The sequence below is a fragment of the Brienomyrus brachyistius genome, chromosome 2, assembly GCF_023856365.1.
Source record: "Brienomyrus brachyistius isolate T26 chromosome 2, BBRACH_0.4, whole genome shotgun sequence".
NCBI classification, from domain to species: domain Eukaryota; kingdom Metazoa; phylum Chordata; class Actinopteri; order Osteoglossiformes; family Mormyridae; genus Brienomyrus; species Brienomyrus brachyistius.
In genome coordinates, this window is record NC_064534.1 from 1251444 (window position 1) to 1275646 (window position 24203).

Below are 24203 nucleotides of genomic sequence, written 5' to 3' on the forward strand. Positions count from 1 at the left end.
TGACGCGGGGTGGGAGCGGCGTGACGCATCCCTGGGGGCGAGCGGCCGTCCCCGCGCTGACGCGGGGTGGGAGCGGCGTGACGCATCCCTGGGGGCGAGCGGCCGTCCCCACGCTGACGCGGGGTGGGAGCGGCGTAACGGGCCACGCATCCCTGGGGCGAGCGGCCTAGAATGGCCCAGAGTCCTGATGTGAATCCAACTGGGAGTCTGTGGCAAAACTATAAACTGCAGTTGATAGACAATTTGCAAGCAATTTGAGAGATTGAACAGATCTGCTAACAAGATTGGGCACTAATTTAATTAATATTGAGGAAGCTGAGCGGATCTTTTTCATTTTTAGTTAGACCGTAATTAAACTGTTGTTGTTGTTCAGTTCATTTCTGGGACATATCTACTGGGTAATCTCCGGTAATCTCCCTGGCGCTCGGTGTGCCTCTTGTTTTAGTACGTATAACATCACTGGCGCCCTTCCCGTCTGTTTCAGATGGCTTTAAATGGTCGGCACAATGCATCATACTACATTATCCATAACGCAAAAGCGAGCATGCTGAACTTCATTTCCCATAATGCACGGACAGCAAACTCTATAAATAAAAGCTTCATCCGGGTCTCAGTGGTTCCACTTTGGCGACTCGTCGCCATTACTATTTGCTCGTCCTTACGGGGGTATTCTTTGGACGATTAAAAAAATAAACGCGACAATTTGCCCGTTCTCCATTCACTGGAGAGCGGCTAACAACTTTTCTTTGGACTCGGTGCTCCCTTGCGAGGGAAACGCTCGGGTTTCTCGGGGTGTCGGCCCCGAAGCGTGAGCGCTCCTTTACTCCGTCGCCACCGCCTCGGTTCTTCCTGCACTGAGACGCCTGATCCGTCTCTTTTTTTTCTCGGTTTGTTTTGCTCTCAAGATGTCGCCGTAATGGAGTCTCCGCGTGTGACAGAAATGAGCCAGGGCCTTAGCCGCCTGACCCGCACTCGCAGCAGCCCGTTATCCTCCCCCCGTTCCCCGTTTAATGTTAGAGAGCTCGGACGCTCTCTGCCCGGAGTCCGGCCTCGTGCATCCGCAAAGCAGCAGCGCCAACATGGAGAAAACACCCAGCAGCAACGCCAGCAACAAGGGACCGCCTCGCTCTGGTTCGACCGGCCCAACTCCTGGCGAGTCTAAACCTAAAGCAGGTAGTTATGTCGGTGGGGGGAAGCGTCGTTGTTGCTGATAAGTTGCCGTGCAGGTGCCACAGCAGGTACCAGCTGCCCTATCTGTTCGACAACTCGAGGCCGAGGCTTGACAGCGCAGCCAGGCCCTTACTGGCGGGATTGTTTACCTCTTGTGACAGAAGCTGGTTTTAGCGAACATACTCTGCTGATCAGTTTCTGTACGTTTTAAAGCTGCTGTAATGTCATCCATCCCTTTACTTTCCCCTCGGCATATTCGTTATTCATTCTTGAATATAAAAAGTAGAACTCAATTCTTTGATTTCTGAACACATTGTTCTATTAAAACGTTATTTTCCCTGCATGGATCATGTCATTTACGGCTTTCACCTTCAAGCTTTTTCGATCCTTTATTCAGTGCAGTATCCGTGCTTTAAAACCCCCTTTTTTTGTTTTACATTTGTCAACAGAAATCACTTGTTTAAATTGAGCAATAACGGTCTGCTGTTTTGTCACGTACCAAAGCAGCAAGCCCCTTTATTTTGAGTAACATTCAGCGCGGGCATATTTTATTACAATCCCGTATTGTCTGTCTCATTGTTTTTTCCCAGCTTCTCTAAAAGCAGAGACCCTAAAACAAAAAAACAGCTTTTGGGACACTAACCACTAATGTAAGATCATTTAAGTAACTAATAACATTGGGGGGTTAGATTCTTTCCCCTCTCTGAATAGTTTTCACTTTTAAACAGGGTGACGAAGTCTCCTGGTAGTAATTTTCATAAAATGTTAAAGCAAATGAATTTTCCAGTTTCGTCTTTGTTTCATAGGCTTGGCTGTTGTTCATGTATATATTTTGCTGGCTAAGCCTTTAGTTCAATTAGGGAGTTGAGGTAAACTGGCCAGGGCTGTGACTGGATACAGCACTTCCATTAAGGCTGAGTAGTGCAGCTGCAAAGCAGTTTATGGGTTGGCTGCCTGTGACGAGAGGGATGATGCCTGCATTATACAGTGATTAAAAATAATGCCTATGTCTGCCTTGTATGCATGTGAGCCACCCGGGTAGCTGGGACTTTGTTGTTTTGACTGCAGGGGCTCAGTATCTTCGCATGCGTGAGGCTCACACCCTTTTGGGTTTCACTGATAAATGTGAACGGCAAGATCAAGTCAGTGTGCTTGGGAAGTAGTCATAAAGATCTCGACACCACACCCAAGGCTGACATTTTAATCCCCTGTGGACTCCGACATTTTAAATGAGCCCTGTCACTCTGTTATATGTCATCCTAAACAAAACCTTGAATGTGGTTCCAAACTAACTGTAGCATAACTGGATGTTAACATTAGGCAGCTGTTAATTACAGCTGCTGTTCATGGTTTCCCTGCCATGATCAGGTGGCCCAGAGCCTGTGTCAAGTCTTGAATACACCCAGACTGCATGTGTTTTGATTGTGAGAGGAAACATGCGCGTGGACACACACACACACACACACACACACACACACAGTTAGTTTAAATTGTCTTGTTTTAAAAAAATTATTAGATGAATATTCAGACAGTATTAATTTTATTGACTGTGAAACCAAAAATAGTTTTAATTACAATTTAAGCAGTTTATGTTCGTAGTGTTACACTCGTATATTAAATTAAGTTCTGGCTTTTCCATAATATATTGGCTCACTGAACCAACGCTACTTTGATCGCTCCATCTTAAAAGTTCTCTAATGTGTGACCAGTCTTGTTTAACTTTGCCTTTCCAGTGTTCAGTGTTGAATTCAGGGCTACAGACCAAAGCTCAAAGAGCTGGTTGGGCAGCTTGGGTCCAGTGCATGATGAACGGCACCGACAGGCCACATTTCTGTGCCCTTTTCTTTTCCAGATGCTAAAAATGGTGGTGGGCCCAAGCGCTATAACCGCAAGCGCGAGCCCGCCTTCCCCAAGAGTGACAATTTCCTCGGCCCACGGCGCCCCAATCCACAGAAAAGCAAGAATTTCGACAAGAGACCCCCTCAGAGAGGAGGAGGGGGTAATGGGAAGCAGTACAGCGGCACAGGTGGTGGTAGAAGAGAAGAGGTGAGGAAGCAGGAGGTTCACTGTGTGTTTAGCTCTCCGCTGGAAATGCCCGGTTAGCTACATCGCTGCTGTGAGACATTTAATTGCTTCATCATTCAGCCTCTCAGACAGGATGTGGGGATGGCACTGACATTAATGCCTGTTAGTTCATTTTATCAATCATCACTGTCTCCAGATGCACTGTAGTTTAGATCTGCGTTCTTCCTGCTGAATCTGAGTGCCCCCCCCCCCCTCCTGCTCCCCTCTCAGGTAGCAGAGGCTCGCCGGGCCGAGTTCAGCCCGGCTCAGTTTGCAGGACCCAAGAAGATCAGTCTCAATCACCTGCTCAACTTCACCTTTGAGCCGCGGGGCCTTGGAGGTGCTGCCGGTGGAGACGGCCACACCAGCTGGGGGCGCCGCAACAAGTGGGGCCACAAGCACAAGCCCTTCAATAAGGAGCTCTTTCTGCAAGCCAAGTGAGAGCACTGACCTAGAACCATACACCTCCACCGGTCTCAGTCCACTAAGTCCTGCAGAATGTTCTGGAACTGAATGTAGAGACTTAGCTTACTCGCTCCCTCTTACGGAGCAGTCAGAGGTTTGGTCCTTGTTTGATAAAACCTGGCACCAGTCAGACCTTCTTCCTGCTCTTAGAGCCCGGCAGTGTTTCCATATCATGGGGCCATGCACCCTACTTAAGTATAATATCTGTTGCACATACGTACACCCAGGTTCAGCTGTTGCAGCATGACTGTATGGAGGATGGCGGGGTGGGGGGGGGGGGTGGCTAGAAAATCCAGTGTTAATCTCGCCCCGTCTTCTCTTCCCTTCCAGCTGCCAGTTTGTGGTCTCTGAAGATCAGGACTACAGCACACACTTCACTGACCCGGACACGCTGGTCAGCTGGGACTGTGTGCAGCAGGTGGTGAGTGTGCTGTCGTTTCCCGGCCCGGCACCCCACCACTCTGCCCGTCCTTTACAGCATGCTTCTGTTACTGTTTAGCTGTGTGCCGTACTCAGGGTTCAGTGCCTTTCCCAGGGGTGCAGCATCAAGCCCCTTCAGACCCCAAAGAGGCCCTTCCGCTGTACGCAGTGGTGCCTGGTGTAGTGTTAGTGTGGTGTTTGGCTTTCCGGCCCCCGCCATGCTGATTGCCCCCGTGTCTCTCCCCTGTCTAGCGCATCTACAGCCATGAGGTGCCCTCATGCCCCATCTGCCTGTACCCGCCGTTGGCTGCCCACATCACCCGCTGTGGCCACATCTTCTGCTGGTCCTGCATGCTGCACTACCTCTCCCTGAGCGACAAGAGCTGGTCCAAGTGCCCCATCTGCTATGAGGCCGTGCACGGCGGCGACCTCAAGAGGTCTGCAGGATGGCCGTCTCTGGGTTCCGCTCTGTCTTCCGTGGTTGCTTTGCTGACTTGTTGTGACCCCCCAGATCTCTTCTCTCCGCAGTGTGGTTGCCATGGAGACCCGGCAGTACCTGGTGGGTGACCTCATCACCATGCAGCTCATGCGACGAGAGAAGGGTGCTTTGGTTGCACTGCCCAGCTCCCAGTGGGTGAAGCTGGAGGAGCCCATTAAGCTGGGGGGTGAGACCCGCATGCGCACACGTACACAGTCGCTCCCCACCGGCACGCAGCAGCCGGATCCTCGGGCTTTGTGGCCTTTGTCCAGCAGCTGTGACTGGCTGCGCTGCGTGCTGTCAGCTCTCAGCCTCAGGGCGCAGTGTGTGCAACTGTTTGGCTGTGAGGCTCCCATTGTCCAATTAGAGGCATAAAGCAGACCGCAGGCATGAACTCTGGGTGAGTGCTGAACGGCCGGCAGGTATCTGAGTGGCAGAGACGTTGCTCGGGTGACACAGCCTTTATCAGTCTGCGGCTTGGGTGACGCGATGCCACGAATCGGCTGGATTTTCCACCCCACTGTTAACGATGCTGGCTGGCTATAACACGGTCTGATGTGGCATGTTGGGGTCTCCCCCGCTCTCCTGTGCCGCAGACGCACCGCTCAGCCCCTATTCTAAGCTGCTGCTGGCGTCCCGCGAGCAGGTTCTGGGCTTGGTACGGGAGGAGCGGGTGGCGCTGCAGGCCCAGCTCTGCGTGGAGGACGAGCACGAGGCCCAGGCCTGCTTCATCCAGGCCGCCCTGCAGCTGCTCCAGGTGTGCCATCTTCACAGTCATTGTCACAGGGCTGCTAGTCACTGTCATGTTATGGCACGTAGCAGGCACTTTGACCTGTAGGTTGTGAGTCCCAGTACATAATTTTTCCAGCGACGTAGCAAATGGGCAGGACTGTGACTCACTGTGTTTAAAACCTTTTTGCCAGTGATGTGTCATAGTATTCTGTAGGAGGAACTTGTTAGTGAGGCCTTGTCACAGCCTTTGCTTGTGGTGCTCTCCAGGAGCGTGAAGAGGCGCTGAGGAAGGCCAGCCCCCAGGATGCCCTCAGCCTGGGCCGCCTGAGCTTGTGCAGCCCCCCCAGCCAAGAGGCAGAGCCGCCAGCCCAGCCTGGCAGTAAGAAGGTGGGTCAGGGGTGGGGCCCATTAAAGACTGACGTCTGCCACCCTCTGTTAGATACTGGGAAAGTTAGGGGTCTTTGTAAATGGGTGGGTGCTTCAGCTAGATGGCTGTGATCACACGCCCCCCCCCCTCTACTGCAGAACTCGTCTGTCCTGGCTGGAGAGGTGGGGCAGACTGGGGACGGTGGGGGACCCAAAGCGTCCCCCAGACTGCAATGCCAGTCCTCGGAGGACACCCCTTCCAGCCCGAGCAAAATGACACCCCCCCAAAACGTGGAGAATGGGCCCTGCTACTACTTCTACCAGGGTACGGTGCACTCCCCCCAGCCACCAGGTCTTTGTGTATAAACCCCAGACGCAGGGCTGGTTATAGTAAGAGCGCTGTTGGTTTATTCCAGCCCCCCCCCAGTCCTCTGAGTGAGGTCACAGTTTGTGTTTGGGCTCATGCTGCTGGCTATCTGGCCAACTAACCTTTCCCTGCCCCCCATCCCTTCACAGCGGAAGACGGCCAGCAGCTGTTCCTGCACCCGGTGAACGTGCGCTGCCTGATGCGCGAGTACGGCAGCCTGGAGGCCAGTCCCCAGTCCATCACTGCTACGGTGGTGGAGATCGATGGCCACACCGTCACTGAGGTGCGAAGCGGGGGTGCGCTGCAGATTCAGCTGTGCACTGGCCTCTGATCTGTAACATTTGAGGGAGGTGCTTATCATGAGTACAGATGCTCCTGGCTTAACGTGTTCGTCCTTACGGTGCTGCGATAGCTGATGACTCTTAGTAATCATCAGACCAAACTTTGAATTCTGTTTCCGGGCTGGTGATGTGCTGTACGGTTCTGCTGGAGACTTTCTGCTGATGCCGAGTCTCTCTAGCGATTGTGAGTGTAAACATCCCATACAGTGTTTAACAATGTATCACATAGTTAGAACATAAGAAATTTACAAAGGAGAGGAGGCCATTCGGCCCATCAAGCTCGTTTGGGGAGAACTTAACTAATAGCTCAGAGTTGTTAAAATCTTATCTATCTCTGATTTAAAGGAACCCAGGATTTTAGCTTGCGCTACACTAGTAGGAAGATTATTCCATACTCTAACTACACGCTGTGTAAGGAAGTGCTTCCTGAAATTTATTTTAAAATGTTCACCCGCTAGTTACTTATGCGTCCTATCATTCATTTTCAGTTTACGATATTTCAGCTTACGATGGATTCATAGCCCCATCGTAAGCGGAGGAGCATCTGTATTTTCAAAAAATCTGGATGTTACTTCACAGAAAAGAGAACCTTTCATTTCAGTGGGTCTGGTAACCTGACTGGTCAGTTTGAGTCTGTTATGCCTGAGATGCTTCTGGAAAATATGCCGCTGAATAAATAAAAATAAGTCTTTATATGTAAAAATGTATTATAATAGTCAGTGTTGTGTGAGAGTTTAAGTGCCCACCCCACCCCCACCCAGGAGGTACGCCGCCGTCATCGCTACCTGTCCCACCTGCCACTCACCTGCGAGTTCAGCATCTGTGAGCTGGCACTGCAGCCGCCAATTCTGTCCAAAGAGACCCTGGACATCTTCGCCGGTGAGCCACTACCTGCTTCATCCTGCGGGGTGGGGACTGGGGGTTCCTGTGGCCTCCCCACCCCTCTCGGGCTTGTCTCCCCGTGTCTCCCGGTCACCTCCCCTCTGGGGCTTGTCTCCCCGTGTCTCCCGGTCACCTCCCCTCTGGGGCTTGTCTCCCCGTGTCTCCCGGTCACCTCCACTCTGGGCGTGTCTCCCCGTGTCTCCCGGTCACCTCCCCGTCACCTCCCCTCTGGGGCGTGTCTCCCGGTCACCTCCCCGTCACCTCCCCTCTGGGGCGTGTCTCCCCGTGTCTCCCGGTCACCTCCCCGTCACCTCCCCTCTGGGGCGTGTCTCCCCGTGTCTCCCGGTCACCTCCCCTCTGGGGCGTGTCTCCCCGTGTCTCCCGGTCACCTCCCCTCTGGGGCGTGTCTCCCCGTGTCTCCCGGTCACCTCCCCTCTGGGGCGTGTCTCCCCGTGTCTCCCGGTCACCTCCCCTCTGGGGCGTGTCTCCCGGTCACCTCCCCTCTGGGGCGTGTCTCCCGGTCACCTCCCCTCTGGGGCGTGTCTCCCGGTCACCTCCCCTCTCGGGCGTGTCTCCCCGTGTCTCCCGGTCACCTCCCCTCTGGGGCGTGTCTCCCCGTGTCTCCCGGTCACCTCCCCTCTGGGGCGTTTCTCCCGGTCACCTCCCCTCTGGGGCGTGTCTCCCGGTCACCTCCCCTCTCGGGCGTGTCTCCCGGTCACCTCCCCTCTCGGGCGTGTCTCCCCGTGTCTCCCGGTCACCTCCCCATCACCTCCCCTCTGGGGCGTGTCTCCCCGTGTTTTCCTGGTGCCTCCTCACTCTGAACATCTCCTGTACTCCCATCAGATGAACTGGAGAAGCGACGGCGCATGCGGCAGAAGAAAGCGAGGGAGGAGAAAAGGAGGGAGAGACGCATTGAGATGGAGGAGAACAAGAAACAGGGCAAATGTGAGCAGAGGGATGGGGGGGGTCAGGGACGCGCTGTCTCAGCGTGACCTTGGCCTCATCAGCTTCTGTAAGACACCCCAGCTATACCGGGATAAATGCAGAGAAAGCGTGCAGTGAGCCTGCTGGCGAGGGAGCAGTGTGATCTGAAGGGTGCAGTGGCCTGCAGTGTAAATAGGGAACTGGGCAATACAGAAGCTGTTAAATAAATGTGCCATTGCGTAATTGTAGTAAAGACAGATCACAGATGATGAGTGCGGTTAGTGCGAGACCTGGGCACCCTGGAAGGCTTAAAACTCGGTTGGGGCCCCAGTAGTGCTGCGTGACTGGGCCGCTGTCCCCTTAGACCCGGAGGTGCACATCGGCCTTGAGAACCTGCAGCAGTTCCCGGCCTTCGGCTCGCCCTTCCAAAGTGGGGACCCTGTGCTGCCGGCCGACCTCTCCCTGGGACCGTCGGCCTCCCCCCTGAGCGGCAGCCCTGCCTCCGGTGAGTGAGCTGCTGTCGCCGATGTGGACAGTGAGAAATGGTCTAGTGTAGCTGGAAGGAATTCAGCAGTCTTAAGCTGGCTTCTAGCCAGTAAATCACTTGTACCCCCCCCTCCCCCCAGATGGCGTCATGTTTCCGTCCCTCAGTGGATCCAGCCCGGCCCTGAGCATCAGCAGTGTCGACGACGATTCCCACTGCCTCTCCTTCGCTCAGGTCAGTGTGCAGCACCGGTGCTCTGAGTAATGAACAGTGAACTAGTTACTCTAAAGGGCCATGAACTGCTATGATGTAATCAACACCTGCAAGCTGGAGGTTGTCTGTGAAGGCAATTTGACAATTTGAGGCTTAACAATACTGAAGGTGTGTAAATGTGTTAATATGGGTTCATCCTAAATAACTGTCATTAGCGTGTGATTTGTTTCACCAGCCGGGATACGTGACTGTATGAAATGTGGCCTTTCCCACCTGATCTGCTGTTAGATGCTGAGAGACGGCAAAGCTCGAGCTGACCCTGGGTCCAAGACCGTCCCAAAGAAAGGTGAGTCAACGTGCCAGCAGCCCCTGCTCTGTGTCCTGCGTCCGCGCCGCATTCACATCAGACCTCCCATCCCCTCCCCCCCCAGCAGAGACGATGCTGGCCCCCCCAGCAGGCGACAGTGACGGGGAGAGTGACAGCTCGGACCGGGTCCCAGTGCCCAGCTTCCAGAACTCCTTCAGCCAGGCTTTCGAGGAGGCCCTCCTGCAGCTGGACCACGGCCGGGCCGGCCCGCCCGAGCACGTCCTCATCCCTGGTCAGTGAGCACTCACCGCGGCTCACCAGCTCGCCGTGTTAGAATGAACCTTCTCTGGCCTAACTTGGCCCTCTTCGGTTTCTCATCCTACCAGCTGAGGAGAAGGGAGGAGGGAAGAAGAAGAAGAAGAAGCAGAAGCTCCTATTCAGCACCTCCATGGTCCACACCAAGTAGCCGACACTGAAGCAAACGTCTGCCACATGCGATCTTCCCACTCTTCTTAGCGTTTGACACATTAATCAGTCCCAGCCTTAAGCTCAGCTCAGTTTTGCCAAAGCAGTCAACACCCCACCCCCACCCCTTCTGCTGTCACTTCCTCAAAGGGAATCTGTTTACAAATGCATCGTATAACACCTTGGAAACCTAACATAAAGAGATGGTGCTTTAAACCGTCTGAATTTTACGCCCCTGCCAGTAGGGTGTGCAACCTCATGTCTTGCTTAATGTCCTACCACAGTTTGCCCCCAGAAGTGTCATTGATTTAGGGGTAGCAGTCAGCCAGCTGCAGGTCTCCTCCAGCTTCACAATGCACCTTCTGGTCCCCACCCTGAACACCTCAACCGTCCCTGAACCATGAATCATTTACAGTGACATTTCTACAAGCAGCGCCCTCATTTGCAGCTAAATGTTCCTAGCCATTTTGCATTTATTTAGCAGCAGTATGACAGGTTGTTCTGATCCTGGTTTCGTTTGTCTAAACTCCCACTAGTCCTTTCAGCCTTCAGCCCCCGACGGCAGACACTGGGGGAAAAACGTATTGGGGGGGTTGTATGGGTAAAGCTTATATGGCCCGAGTGTGTATATTTCTGAATTTCATTTATTTCTTACCCCTCCCAGGATCGTATAGGTAAGGGTAGAGTTCGCTTCATAACCTTTCGCCCTGGTCTCTAAGTGTTGCGGAGATATTTTAACATAGTTGGAGCTTGAGAATCGCCGATTCTTGAACAGTTCGTTTGTACCATAATACCCAGGTGAAATATTGCTATGTAAAGCAAAATATGTTTCTAAAGCAAGTGTTTGGGTTTTTTTTTTGTTCCCCCAAGCTAAGAAACGGCTGAAAGTCTGAATAAATAATTGTGCGCAATCAAAAGCAGTCTCTTCATTTGTTGGCTCCAGGAAGAAGTCAAGGAATGTTTGCTTATAACAGCGAATCGTTTTAATATGTTAAGTGCTGTAATGGTGGAAACGTAACAAAAAAAAGAGAACTTTGCCGGTTCGCTTTCTGAATTGCGGGTTTGAGACAGACCACAGGGGGCGCCGTGCGCGGCCCCAGCCCCCGCCGCCCTGCCCTGCGCTCCGGCGTTCCTCGGGTTGCCTCCGGGCTGGAGACCAAAACAAAGCAGCTTGTCTTGGGCGCAGCTGAGCTGGCGCTCTATTGGCCAGGCGGGCCGTAAACAGGCTTGTGTGCGGCATGAAGTGGGTGGGAGTACGGCCACGGAGCCCGCGTGCGCCCTCCCCCGTCGGCTTCCCCGCTCGTCGGCGCTGAACAGTCCTCGTCCGCCTTATAAGTATTTATTCGCACCGCGCCCCCGGGTGCGATCGCGGGGCCGCGCTGTTCCTTTGGTGGATCCTCCCTCTGCCAGGCGCCACCAGCGCTCAGGACCGGCCTCCTCGCGTCGGGGCGGAGGAGCGAGGCCGTTGGCACGGGAGAGGCGAGCCGGAGAGGCGGAGGTAGCGGGCAGGTACGGCAATGTCTCACTGGAGCTAGAAGACGGCGGAGAAGCCGAGCCGCTCCTCTCCGGCGCCCGGACAGTGCGTGCCGTCGGCCAACCTCGGTGAGCGGCGGTGCTGACCGGCCGCCCGTCGCGGTACTTTCTGACTTCGGCAGGAGGCAGCGAACAGAAACTTTTCGCTCCTGTCAGGTAAGACTTGCACTTCGCGCGGCCGCCTTTACGGGACCGGGGTGAGCTGGGTCCGGCTTCGGGGCTGTTGCCGGGGCGAAACAAAGGAATCACCGCAACAATGGGACAAAGAAAGTCGGAGGCGGAGGCGGACGCTGCTCGTCTGGACCGGAGCGCAGCTCGGCGGCTTGGCTGTGAGTTTCAGCCGTGATCTGAGCCTGACGTGGAGCCGACGCTCCGCACCCCGAGTTCGGACACTGGGCGCCTCTCGTCGCTTTTCCGGGGCTGTAGAACCGGGCCTCGGTCAGCGACGGCAGCGCAGAAAAAAAAGATTCGAGCGACATGTTCGTAGTCAGGTCACCCTCCTGAGCGAAGGAAAATGTACCAATTCGTGCCATTTGTTTGAAGTCACGACGGCGGTCGTCGCCTTTGATTTACTTGGGAAATGATGCGCCGGTCTCATCCCCGAGAGCGGCGCCGGGGGGCCTTTGTGTGGCCCTTTGCGTGTCATTTGGGGCTCTGTATGCTCCGGAAGGCAGCGCTGCCTTTCACGCCCTTTGTTTTCTGATGCTAATGCAGGTTTCCAGCCGCTGTTTACGTCTCGCTCATCCCCGCTTGCTTCTTGTCTCCCCGCTTCCTCTCGCCATCTCTCCATTCCCAATGCAACACGTAGTTGTCTTTATGCTATTATCGAGCATTATGTACTGGGATACGTTCGGCAATTGAACTGGCCCCTGGTCCATTGAAAGGCGCTGCTTTATCTTTCAGTGGCTTTTAAACCCCCCCCCCCCCCCCCCCCCACACACACACACACACACACACACACACACACACACACACACAGAGCCGAGTATCATTGTCACCGCCGTTATGGGGACAGACTATTGAATCGCCTTATCCTCTCTGGCTTTCTCAGCCTTTCCTTATTCAAGCAGGATTTTGTACAAAACCAGAGTGTCTGTATGTGTGTGTGGCACATATGGAAATTCACGTGAAGAGGGATGTGTCACCTGCCAGCCGTCTTCGCCGAACACCACTGGCAAGTCGCTGTCAGAGCTGGTCGCGGGTGCTGAAACAGTGAAACCAGTGATGGGGGGGTGATGTTACTGCCTGGACTGCAGTCCCACTCTAGCAAAACCGAATTTGATCAGTTGACCTTTTGTGCAGTGGTACAACGTTTTGCTTTCCCCCAGCAGCAGTAATGTCTCTGGTCTCTGGAAGCATTAAGCATTTGTGGCTGCAGTCACTCCGGGTCGCTGCCGGCTGTTTGGGCTGACGTGTGCCTCTGACCGCAGATCTGGGTCCCCTTTTTAGCTGTCAGGGGATTAGAGATTGTAAACATCTGTCAAAATGACATGTGCTTATGGATGTAAGCTGTCAGTTAAGCTTTGATTACTGCTGAATTACTGTTCGCATTAGATATGTAAAACGTGAAACATTACGTTAGTTTTGTATACTCATTTTGCAGTATATCATACACTATCTCTTAATCGTTTGAAAGCGTAAGATGTCTGTCTGGAGACTCAGGGCTGGTGTGGAGTCACTGGAAGCCCGGATAGCTGTGTCCTGAACACAGAGCTTTGGATCTGTGCCATTGATGCAAAGGTAAAACCAACAGTGTTTTCTTTAGTCAAGCAGTTTGACTTCCTCGGTTGGGGGATGGGAAGGATCCTCAAAGCAGCCCATGTAACTTCAAGAGCATCTCTTGGAATATGTGACGATGATGATGGGCACAACATGGGGAAGCCCTGGATCACCCCTGCATGAATTCGGAAGGGAGCGGAGTCCACTGAGGCGGCAGGCAAAGCAGCCAGGGAGGGGGCCGAGAGAGCGCAGTGGGTTCGGTGCCGGCTAGATCCCTGCGTGCAGTGATTTCCCAGAGCTGTTCATTTACATTCTTGTTTGCCTGTCCGTCATGAATCCGTTTAGACTTTCTCCTGCCATACTGAGCGGGGGGGCTTTAAGCATTCTTAGTCTGAGAGCTTATAGATTTGTTAGCAATGAAGCTCCATGCCTGCTGCATGTGTCTCGCATGAACCAGTTTTTTGTTTGATTGTTTAATTTTGAATGTAATATTCCTCAGTATCCTGTCTTTGTGTGAAGCATGCTTACCTTTGCACTAGTTGGTTTCTTGTTTCTTTTATTAGATTCTACTCAGCCTGGTAGAGGAATAGTCTTCCAAGCCTTTATGAAGCTGATTTATGCTTACTAATTCTTCCTTTGATTGTTGCTCTGTTGTGGTGGGGGGGGAGGGGGGCAGGTATTCTAAGATTTTGCTGTCTGGTCTTCATTATATGGCTACACTAACCGTTTGCACTTGGCTGCTCCTTTTATAAAGTATGTCGTACCCCAGTAGCTGAATCACCGGCTCTGATTGGTCTAGCTGAGCTTGCTTGTTACCAAGAGATACAACTGCTTGCCTCTACACTTTGGGTTCAAAAAATGTCTAGACTGAGCAGCAGTTTTATATATTGCTTTATTTTTTTTAAAGCAATGGAATAGTTATAGATCTGAGGCTGTAGCGTAATCTGCGGCGCAAGCTCAGTGCCTAACGTGCCCATGTTCTCTGTGTGGTTTGTGTAAAAAATGTCGGTTAAACGTGTGGAACGGGCAGTGCAGTAACAACCATTATTCATTCCACTGCACCCTATAACCTTGATGATCTGGGTGGACATCTGTGTTGTCTCTGGCTTGCAAGGTCTAACAGTTTTGTAACTACGTAACAAATCCTTCCCTAGATGTGTTCAGCTAGCTGTTGATTTGAAAAGGCTATCTGGACATTGTCTTTTTCTTAAAGATGTTCACCTTTCAGATTTATTGCTTTCCTTACTCAGTGATTTATTTTTTTTGTTCTCAGGCAAAATTGAGTTACAAAACAAGCCCAAATTGTAAACATGCCACCTGTAGAATGTGAATCTGTGCTGTTTGTCTCACTACATTTGAACTGACGCTGCAGTCCCATTATATTATTAAACAATATTTTGGGAAGGCAGTTCCCCCAAAAGCTCTGCTTTCAGCCTTTTCTATGGCTGCCTCCTAATTCTCCACCCACTCGTGATGTGAAACAGCAGCTTATTGTGTATCTTGCTGACGTAGATTCTGTACAGCTGAAGGTTTATTTCAGTGTCTTGTTTTGCTCCTTTTGTAGTACAGAGGATGGGTGAGGCCATTCAGCGTATCCACCTCAACTGACTGTAGCCCTTATGCAAGGCTGCTTACGTTGGGAAACTTTACGTTTCTCAGTTTTTTGCTTGTTTTTTTTTTTTTTTGCTGAGGTTATCTGATCCTATCTCATCTCAATTATCAGAAACATGACAAGCTTTTCTATCATGAATATTTTCTATCTCAATGACTTAAGGTTGATTTCATTGTATTATTTCAAAGAGCCCAATAAAAGCAGATATTGATTTAAATGTGGAATTTCTAGCAACAGACACATTGTGCTTAAGGGGCTTTTCTCATAGTGTTGCTTTTGCTGTCATTTTAAAAAGTCTTGTGACTTAATGTCAAAAGCAATCAGGTTTTTCTGCATTTATCCTGCACGCTGTCTTCCTGGGTGCTGCTAACGTGCTGCTTTTGTTGGACGTCATGCAAATTTGTTTCCTGGCTTTGTTGTGTTGAGGTTTTATGGCATCCAGTTTTAGCAATGTCACACTGGGCAAGAATTTAAACACTGAATTTTTGTCTCATTTCTCGTTTGAGCCTGAGCTAAACTCTGTGAGGAAACTGCGCTCCCTGGACCCCAGGAAGCCCCTCTGGGCAAATCTCTTCCCCCAATAACCGCGGCCCTCATTGACTTTATTGCTCTGATTTGCAAAGAGCAAAGTTCAACAAGGACCTATAGAATAGAAACGGAGTATCTAAAAGATAAATGGCAGATAATCAGAGAGTCAGGGTGTGGGCCTGCTTGTGGAATCACGGACCTGCGCTTTGACCCGGGAAGTTTGCTCACCTTGTGGCCATCAGTCTTCCCACTGTCTGTGAGGGGCTTAGCTCAAAGACAGTGTCCCTGATTCTCATTTCACTGACTGTGCGAAATACCTGTGCCTGTCTGCCTGTGCCTGTCTGCACGCTTGACTGTGTGCCTGTGCCTGTCTGCCCGTGTCTGTGTGCCTGTGCCTGTCTGCTTGCCTGTCTGCCCGTGTCTGTGTGCCTGTGCCTGTCTGTTTGCCTGTCTGCACGCTTGACTGTGTGCCTGTGCCTGTCTGCTTGCATGTCTGCCTGTGTCTGTGTGCCTGTGCTGGTGTGCCTGTGCCTGTCTGTGTGCCTGTGCTGGTGTGCCTGTGCCTGTCTGTGTGCCTGTGCTGGTGTGCCTGTGCCTGTCTGTTTGCCTGTCTGCACGCTTGACTGTGTGCCTGTGCCTGTCTGCTTGCATGTCTGCCTGTGTCTGTGTGCCTGTGCTGGTGTGCCTGTGCCTGTCTGCCTGTGTCTGTGTGCCTGTGCTGGTGTGCTTGTGCCTGGCTGTGTGTTTGTTTGTAATCTCTCTGGTACTCTTTCCCTTTTCATTCCTCCTTTATTATCCACTGCTAATGTAATTTCTCCCCTTTTTCAAACTCATGCTGTAAATCATTTTCAGAACTAACCACGGGGCTATAATGTCCCTCTCAGGGCAGCTAATTGTTCTGTAAAACCAGTCCTGTCCTCCCTGTTTTTCGTTTTTCTCTCTGCTGGTTTCCTCATTCCTTCCTTTGCTCTTTGACTTGGTCCAGACCCTCCTAGCTGCCTCCCCCTGCCTCTTATTCGTGTCAGTTCAGTTCCTGTCAGGAGAATGTCCCCAAGATCATGCATGTTTTATGTGTCAGCCCCCCCCCATACCCTTTCCATTCCACCCCCCCCCTTCTTTTGTCCTCTTCTATCTTTTTCCCCGCATTTCGTGTCAGAGGACCAGAGGAAATGTTACCCGCCTGCTTGAGCGGGGTGTTAATCTCATCCTGTGTGTGTGTGTGTGTGTGTGCGCGTGTGTGTGTGTGCGTGCGTGTGTGGGGGGAGGCGTGTGTGCGTGGGAGTGAGCGAAGCCATGTGTCAGGTCAGGTAAATGTGGTTGCCAGGCCAACGGGACAGTGGCTGGTAATCAGCCGGTTGGCCGCCTTGCACTTGCAGGAAGCCTGCGTCCTTGTAATCGCCGCAATAACGACGCCCATATTCGGCAGCGGTCGCGAGCTGCTTACTGGGGTAAACGTTCAGGATTTCTTTTAGCTTTTTAGGGATTTACCAACATCGACTTGTTTCCGCTTAACTGACAGTCATTTATTTGGTTTAAGTAACTGGACTGCCAACCAGCCGGTCCTAGTCTAGGAGGTATATCTTACATGAGGTTCTTGAGTTGCTTTGTTGGAACGTTTTACTGTGAGGTATGTGCTGTGTCTAGATTTGAAAAAGTCTGTCTCCTCTGTTTCTCTTGGATGGGACATGCTGACTTGGTGGGCAGGCTCGCTGTCCAGAGGCAGCTGTCTTCCCATCATGCCGTGTTCTCGATGTGATCCCAGGGGGTGATCCAAGCGGTTTTGGGAAGGCCTGTGTGGAGGCTGCCCACCCCACAGCGAATGTTTGGCATTCCAGCCTAGCGGAGGCATTTCCTGTCAACAAGACCCCTGGCAGACTTGCACGCCTGATCTCTGCTTCCCGCTGCTGTCTCCATCCCTCTCGATCCCGGCCTTGCTTCAGCGCGTGCTGGCCCTCGACAGGGAGCGCAGCTGTCAGCGGTATCTTCCCTCGGGATGCTCACGGAAGTTCTGCCGAGTTCTGTCAGACTTGTTTGTTTTCCTTTGTGCGGGAATGCTGCTGTGCCGGAAAGACTCACGTGCCGCGACCCGCAGCTGCGGGCTTGGCTGCAAGGGCTGGGAGGGGCCGTAGTAACCGGACAAAGGCTGAGTCACGCATCTGATAGGTTACAGGGTGATTTGACGCTTCGCTTACGGAAGGCTTTCCCAAGCCTGCTGCTGGAACGTCTAATCAGGCTCTGAGAACCGGGCTGGGCGGTTCTGCCGATTCCAAGGTGCAGCTCCTTTGCTTCTTGAAGTGTGGTATTGCCTGGTGCCGGTCTGCCGTAACTGCATTTGGCTCAACTTTTAAAAAAAAAGTGTTTCTGCAGAAGATTTCAGCAGCCAGACGTTCCTCGGGACTCATTCGGTCAGGGCACCTGATGATGTCGGAGATGATATAGGCAGTAATCAGGGTTCCTCTGCTCCGCAATACCACAGGAGCTTTCAGAACCAGGGAGCTGCCAGGTTCTAAAAGACTGCTGCCACAGAGGAGAGCACATAATTAAACAGAGAGGTGGAGTAATTAAAGGGAGCGGGATCATTTTGGATCGGGGACAGAGGAGGTTCTCCAGAGACCCAGCACTTCTGGAATTAATGTGAGGTATCCCGCTTGGCTCGGTCCCTGGGAAATACGGCATCAAACAGAGATATTGACATTATCCCTTCCTTTCAGGACACAGTCTCTTTCTGCTTACTGTGATGACATCGATGTGCTGTTACCATAGAAACCAGCGTCCCAGTGCAGACGGTTGATGTCCAGGTAGGTGGGATATTACAGGGGGGAATGTGGAGTGGTGTGGGGGCAGATTTGGTTTGCCTGTGCATGTGTATGTATGGCTAGGGTATGCATATGCCCATTCTGAGGTGAAATCCTGGCCAGGTCATGTGGGCACGGAGCCTGGCAACCTGTTGCCTAAGCCAGATGTTCCACAAGCCCAGAACTGATCCTAAATCTCTGGATTCCAGCCAATACATGCATCTTGCCAGAGGAACAATTTGACCTAGTTGATGTTGGCTATAGAGACAGTGATGGCACTCAGGCAGGTGGCATGCCGGTGCTGATGTGGCCCCCGGGGGGAGGTCATTCAGCTTTTCTCTGGATCCCTAATGGTTCCTGCTGAACTGGGATCAACCTAAATAAATGGCCAATCAGCTTGTGTTTCTGTTACTTTCTGTTACTTTTTGGGAACCATTCACACTCCCCTTTACTCCTTGGTGCCGGTTAATCTGCTCCTCCTGTATTCTACTGTGTTCTGTTTTCAGCTGGCTGCTGTTATGCTCTGAGAAGCCTGTGAGACGGGGGGGGCTGTCGCAATGGGTAGCTTAGCAATTCAGCAATTCTAAACTCCATTCTAAACAGATCCAAAAATTCACTCACCATCCTAACATTCTGCATTCATGCATTTTTTTGTAAACAGTTGGTCCCTTTCCCCAGTGCACTGAGCACACTGACAAGGTCCGTCGAAGGGCACAAATGGGACGATTCAAAGTCGCCGATTCCCTTTAGTGTACATTTCTGAGCTGTTGGAGGAAACTGGCATACCCTAAGGAGAACATGCAAACTCCCAACACAAACTGACCCACGTACCTCCTGTTCCAGGTGCTGAGTCAGGTGATGGCCACACAGGTGGAAGTCAAGTCAATGGATGTGGGGAGAGCCGGAGGTCTTGGGGGGCGTCTGCATTTGAGTCCCCTGGCGGACTCCAGCAACAAGAACCCCGTGGAGGGCTCTGGTCCAGGCTCCCTCATCCTCAGCCCGGAGTCAGCTAAGCCTGTGCCGGGGCCTAAGCCACGCCTCACTCCCAAACCCTACATGTCAGAGAAGACTGCCACAGTGAGGCCCATCCTTGCTCCCAAGCCCAACACCAAGACTCGGGTTGACTTGGCCCAACCTGGTTCCCTCAAGTCAGACCTGCCCAGCACCCCTAAACCCTCAGCATCCCTGGCTAACTACCCTGCTCCAGCTACGATGACACCCACCCCCAAGCCTGGCCTCACACAAACCCCGAGGCTTCATGTCCTCAGCAGGCCAACCTCTATTTCAGCAGAGGTTGGGCCGCAGGGAGCAGACTTCAGACAACCGAAGGCCAAGGCTCCTACTTCAGCAGAGTGGTCCGGTACCACAGAGCGGGGGCAGGCACTGGAGAAGCCAGGAAGTCGCGAGCGGCCCATCGTCAGAGCCAAGTCCATGGGCTACCTCTCGCATCTGGAGCGGGACAGTGCCAAAGATCAGGTCACTGAGGATTCCTCAGCCAAGGGTGTGACTTCAGTGAGGTCAGGAACCTGGAAGAACCTTAAGCCACGGCCTATCTCTGCCATTTTGCTGCCAGCAGAGGCCCAGGCAGAAACCATAGCCCCCGATCCCATTCCCCGCTGGAAGGGTAGGCGGCCTCTGTCCACGGACCTCACTGCCAAGTTCGAGTTTGTCGGTCTCTCACTGCACCGACGACCCAGCAGAACCGATGCCAAGGAAAACACTCCAGAGAGGGTCAGTGAGGACAATAGCATGCCCTCAGGGAGGGGGGAGTGTGAGAAAGGGGCAGAGTCTGTGACATCCTCTGTCCCAGAACACCGACCCAAACCCTCCTTGCCTGAAAGGAAGAATGAGAAGGAGGACATCCGAGAGGAGGTACGGACAAGTGACGGCATAAAAAGGAGGATCACCCTTCTGTTTGACTCCGCCCTCCCGGCCCCAGCTGCCGAGTCCTTGCCTGCTGGGGAGCCTCGAACCCCAACACAGTCCGCTGTGAATGCGAACACCCCAATGGGCGTGAAGCAGAGGATCCAGAAGCTGACCGAAGACTCGCCGTCCACTCCAGCTCCCACTCCGAGGATGTTGTTTAAGCCCCGCCCCCTACCCCCCGACCTCACCAAACGGTAAGGACAGTTTGCCGCCTCCTGCCACTCCATCTTCATTTCAGATTAAAATACGTTACATATATTGTGGTCTCAGAAAGTCTTGGGACGCTTCCTTAATTCTTAAATGTTTCATTTATTGGATCCGTTGACAAACAGCGGTTAACGTATCTGCACAGACATTTTGTCTCATTTTTTTGACTGACCCATTCAGTCTGTTCTTGCTGTTTTGATATTAATTGCAGTTGTCATTGGCTTCCAAAGAGATACTAAACAGAAATGTTCCGTGTTTTATGTTATTGTTATCGAAGGTGTTACTAATTTAAACTGCTTGTCAATGAACTTTTAGACTCAGAACAGCTCTTTTAGAATATTAGTTTGGGTTTCAATTTATTACTACCTGAAATTAATGTGTTACTTAAAACTTCTGGTTGTTTCTAATGTAATATATTATGTAAACAATCATATGTGAATAAAGTGATGATTTTTGTTATAAAAAGAAACACCTTTGCAATATTTTTATTGAATTAAGCAAACATTCAAGACTTTGTTACCTTTACGTAGTCATGCTGTTACATATGAGTACATTTGTCTCTGTGTGTGTGTGTGTGTGTGCGTGCGTGTGTGTGCGTGTGTGTGTGGGTGGGTGTGTGTGTGCGCACGCGGGAACCTGCATGACTGTGCATGTGCTTTGGTGACTGTAACCATGTGTCCCCTCCAGCTTTGCTGTGGAGAAGTCGGAGGAGTTGAGCTGCTCTCCACCGAGCCCTCAGGGGAGGGAGATGCCGAAGCCGTGCAGTGGGAGCGACGGGAAGGTGAGCTTTGGGAAGGAACGGCAGCATGGCTGCTTGCATTTCTGCTGCAGGAGTGGCCTGGCACTCCTGCGTCTTTGAATGTTACCAGTCTTCCTCCTTGTTGGACCATCTCTCTTCATATTTTTATTCCATATTAATAACAGTGTAATTTAAGGCGTTCATGTGCTCACAAGGCCAAGTAACATATGAGTAGTGACCTTTTGATAGGGGTCTTCTTCCTCCTACTCACACCCCAGTTTAACAAAACACCAGGATCAGATGCTGGACAATGTCTCGTTTAGAGGCTGAGTTAGCTAACCGTATATGTAGGTAGGCTGAGCTTCTAAGGAATGCCGAGGTATAAGTGTATGCAGTACTGGAGCAGGAACTACTCAACATCTTCCAAACAAAGCAAGAACCTTATAAGACAAAAGAATCATTCAGCAGAATGATTGAATGAGGTGTTTTTTGAAGGTAGAGAGGGAATCTGATGACCTGATGTGCTTCATTGGTTCATTCTGCCACTGGAGAACCACACATGAGAAGCATGACACTTCTCTTGTGGGGGAGGGTGGTGTTGGTTTGCTGACTAAAGAGGCCGCCATTGGACATGCATCTTATAGAATCTCTTGATGGACACTATCCATTAATGGCTCTGAAAGGAAGCACCAAGAACCTTGACACACGTGTCAATCGACGTGTGACACCCCCCCCCTTGGCTCTTTCCAAGTATTTAGGCTGGTTAAACATCTGTCGTGCTGCCGCATTTTTAAGAAATTGTTGCAGTAGTCTAATTGTGAGAAGTACCTGGACAAGAAGATGTGCTGCATACGCCGATAAGTAAGTCCTCAACGTCAGATGATCAGAGTTAAGACCAGGAGTTAGCTGCTATGTGGCCAGCAGAAGACGACTGGTTGTATATCATTACCCCAAGGTTTCTGCTTGGCTTTGTTGGAAACAGTGTGGATGTTCTGGGCCGAACAGTCATGTCACGGTGGATGGTCGCGCTGGCAGGGAAGACAAGAAGTCCGGTCTTTACAGCTGGAGCTGGAGATGATCCCTGCTGTAGGCTGCAATGATGGCGAGGGAGGCAAAGATCTGAGCAGAGATGGTGATGTCGTCAGCAGGGAAGGCTCGGTTTGCTGGAAGGTCAGATATTGTCCAGCTGACTGCTTTCCTGTGGCTTCCCTGTACTGTGGCGGAATATTGTGGCGCTGAGGCAGTGGGAAGAAGGCAGCCACGCCATGCTTCTGTGGGTAGGTGGCACACAAGTGCCCCTATTGTGTGCCCATCATGTATCGACAGTCTGAGCGGCATCTGACCTTGCTAGTGGAATTCGAGTAGGAGCTGTGCTGGTTCTCCAATAGCAAACTGTTCTTGTATCAGTGTCACGAACCCAGGTTGCGGTTGCTTTTGTTGCTCTGCCTTGCTGGGTGGATATATCTTTGGGTGTGTGTTTTATGTTCTGTGTCCCATAAACCATTATATCAGTGCAATGCTCCTTTCCCATTGGCTGGTTCTTGGCTTAACACTTACTTTAAAAGTCCAGGTAGGACTGAAGCAGGAGACCTTTGTCTCTAACCTTTGATGCCTGTTGTAAACTTCCATGGTAGGTTGTGAGGAACACTTGCACTCCCAGCCTTCATCTGCTACGATTTAACTGGTCTTGACTACTCTTGAAGCTCTTGCATTTTTGCCTTTGATTTTAATAGTGCTTCTGTTAGACTCTTGTGCCAACTTCCCCTTGTTAAAAGCCATTCATTGGAAGCTCAGTCCAGTGGTTGCCGTTACACTACTGGTTCCAGAGGAAATCCTAGGTTATCTTATCTTATCACAGACTGCCCAGGCCCTTATGCCCTGGTACCTGAATCAGGCTTGCCTCATACTGAGCCCTTCCACGGTGCAGCTTTACATTCGTCACAGGCTGCCGCTGGCTCTTTTAGGATGCTAGCTGTCGTTAGCTTTTCCCGCTTGGTGTTCCTACAACGCAGCAGTTCTTTTTTGTTCACTTCCTCACATGGGGCTGTTTGTTTTTCCCATACTTACCAACTGGCTCTTTTCCTTCTGCCTGAAACTCCACAGCCATTCTGCCGATACTCCAGTCCACCTCCGCTTGATTACAGTCTCAGTTTTCTCGTTGGCTTCCCGCCACCCATACCTTTACTTTTCTTAGGAGGGTGTGTGTTTTCTGTAAAACTTCTGGTGCTTGGGTCATCCGAAACACAGCAAGGCACTCCATCAGCCAAGCATTTCGGCACCAGGGGTGGGGTGTTTGGTTTGCCCTGGGAACTGGCACTGGCTGGGAAAGGTCAGCAGGCTCCTGCTTGGGTTACAGTGTCTCCACACCCAGACTTTTATGGGCCTGACAAAGAGAGGGTGGATCTGTGTTTTCCAGGTCTGTGTGCTGCTAAATCCCTCTTTCTTTGTTCCTCCCATCCTTTTTGTCTTTGGTCTCCTGTCCAGTCTGCACGCTCTCTGTCCCTTCACCTTTTCCCACCCCCAGCCTCCTCCTTTTTCACTCTCCACCTTTTGTCTCCAGTTTCAGTCAGTAGGGCTTACCACAGATGCAAATAGTGCATCGCCCTTAAGACTGCCCCCTTTCCCCCCGCAGACTGCCCCCTTTCCCCCCGCAGACTGCCATATCATCAGGGTGGGGCCCTAGGATCGCTCCTTTGTTGTATGTGTAGCTTCATCCATCCCTCAGGTGCCTGTGGAGTTGGCCATTTTGCTCTACCAAATGATGTAGCATGAAAGTACGTTGCTTATAAGAAATCATTAATGAACAGAGCAAAACTTCCATACAGTGAATTACCTCCTTTAAGCTGCAGCCTTTATACCTGGAGCACTTGAAACAGGCTGAAGTTAGATAACCTCTTATTTCTTTATTTTCAGTTGGATGACCCTGCCAGCACTAATCCAATGGAGGGAGAGGAAGGGGAAGACAGGTTCCCTAATCCAAGTGACAGGCTCCTCCAGGAACGCCAAGAACTATCAGCTGAGGGGACAAAGGGCGGCAGCCAGACAGAGAGCAGAATAGTGCCGGGTATACCTGGAACTGTGGTTCAGACGGTACGAGCTGCCTTGTTTGAAAATGTGGTGGAGAGGCACAGTGTGCGAGTGCTGGAGGATCCCACGTTTGCAGCTCGGCCTCGGAGGAGCCTTTCTCTGCGGTACGGGGATGAACAAGCAAGAGCTCACAACTCGCTCCGTGTGGATCACATGTTTGACACTGTGCCTGCTGTGGGTGAGCGGAGAGCAACGAGTGAGCGCGTGTCTATAGCCCAGTTGGAGGAGAAGGCCATGACCCTGCGATCTCGCGGGGAGGTGCAACAGAAAGTTTGCTCAAACCCACTACGTCAGAGGAGATACAGGGACCCTCTCTGTCCCTGGGCCCCAAGACAGAGCCCCGTGTTCTGAGGGTGGGAGCTCTGCAGAAGTGGCTCAC

The 24203-nt window shown here is 51.8% G+C and overlaps 2 protein-coding genes and 1 long non-coding RNA gene across 5 annotated transcripts; 2 read left to right on the forward strand and 1 right to left on the reverse strand.

The window, feature by feature from the left end:
• Positions 1-610: 610 nt before the first annotated feature.
• Positions 611-9806, forward strand: rnf10 (ring finger protein 10). Of its 2 annotated transcripts, none has more exons than XM_049000334.1 (17): positions 611-1173; positions 3023-3216; positions 3466-3671; positions 4030-4120; positions 4372-4556; positions 4648-4784; positions 5194-5354; positions 5597-5716; positions 5855-6020; positions 6212-6345; positions 7165-7282; positions 8129-8230; positions 8574-8714; positions 8836-8927; positions 9195-9252; positions 9338-9505; positions 9600-9806. In XM_049000334.1, the coding sequence occupies exons 1-17, from the start codon at positions 1011-1013 to the stop codon at positions 9677-9679; spliced, it is 2316 nt and encodes a 771-aa protein (XP_048856291.1). In that variant the 5' UTR covers positions 611-1010; the 3' UTR covers positions 9680-9806. The 2 variants fall into 2 exon arrangements, with proteins under 2 accessions (XP_048856291.1, XP_048856301.1); XM_049000344.1 differs by having other exon boundaries at positions 9341-9505.
• On the reverse strand, positions 7293-8191 carry LOC125723906 (uncharacterized). The gene is made up of 3 exons (XR_007387037.1): positions 8055-8191; positions 7597-8004; positions 7293-7379 (listed from the first exon to the last, which is right to left on the reverse strand). It is a non-coding gene; the product is annotated as an uncharacterized LOC125723906 (long non-coding RNA).
• Positions 9807-10732: 926 nt separating the features above from the next.
• On the forward strand, positions 10733-24175 carry LOC125723608 (uncharacterized protein KIAA1671-like). 2 transcript variants are annotated; one of them, XM_049000352.1, is made up of 5 exons: positions 10733-11367; positions 17782-17868; positions 18709-19985; positions 20686-20779; positions 23651-24175. In XM_049000352.1, the coding sequence occupies exons 3-5, from the start codon at positions 18724-18726 to the stop codon at positions 24173-24175; spliced, it is 1881 nt and encodes a 626-aa protein (XP_048856309.1). In that variant the 5' UTR covers positions 10733-11367; positions 17782-17868; positions 18709-18723. The 2 variants fall into 2 exon arrangements, with proteins under 2 accessions (XP_048856309.1, XP_048856316.1); XM_049000359.1 differs by lacking the exon at positions 10733-11367 and adding an exon at positions 16239-17704.
• Positions 24176-24203: the final 28 nt, after the last annotated feature.

What these genes read in the sequence shown, in the direction of transcription:
- LOC125723608 (XM_049000352.1), top strand. Translation starts at nt 18,724, where the DNA reads ATGGCCACACAGGTGGAAGTCAAGTCAATGGATGTGGGGAGAGCCGGA. An exon ending in CCCCCCGACCTCACCAAACG is followed by an intron (nt 19,986 to 20,685) that starts GTAAGGACAGTT and finishes TGTCCCCTCCAG; the next exon opens with CTTTGCTGTGGAGAAGTCGG. An exon ending in GCAGTGGGAGCGACGGGAAG is followed by an intron (nt 20,780 to 23,650) that starts GTGAGCTTTGGG and finishes CTTTATTTTCAG; the next exon opens with TTGGATGACCCTGCCAGCAC.
- rnf10 (XM_049000334.1), top strand. Translation starts at nt 1,011, where the DNA reads ATGTTAGAGAGCTCGGACGCTCTCTGCCCGGAGTCCGGCCTCGTGCAT. An exon ending in CTGCTACTACTTCTACCAGG is followed by an intron (nt 6,021 to 6,211) that starts GTACGGTGCACT and finishes ATCCCTTCACAG; the next exon opens with CGGAAGACGGCCAGCAGCTG. An exon ending in GACCCTGGACATCTTCGCCG is followed by an intron (nt 7,283 to 8,128) that starts GTGAGCCACTAC and finishes TACTCCCATCAG; the next exon opens with ATGAACTGGAGAAGCGACGG.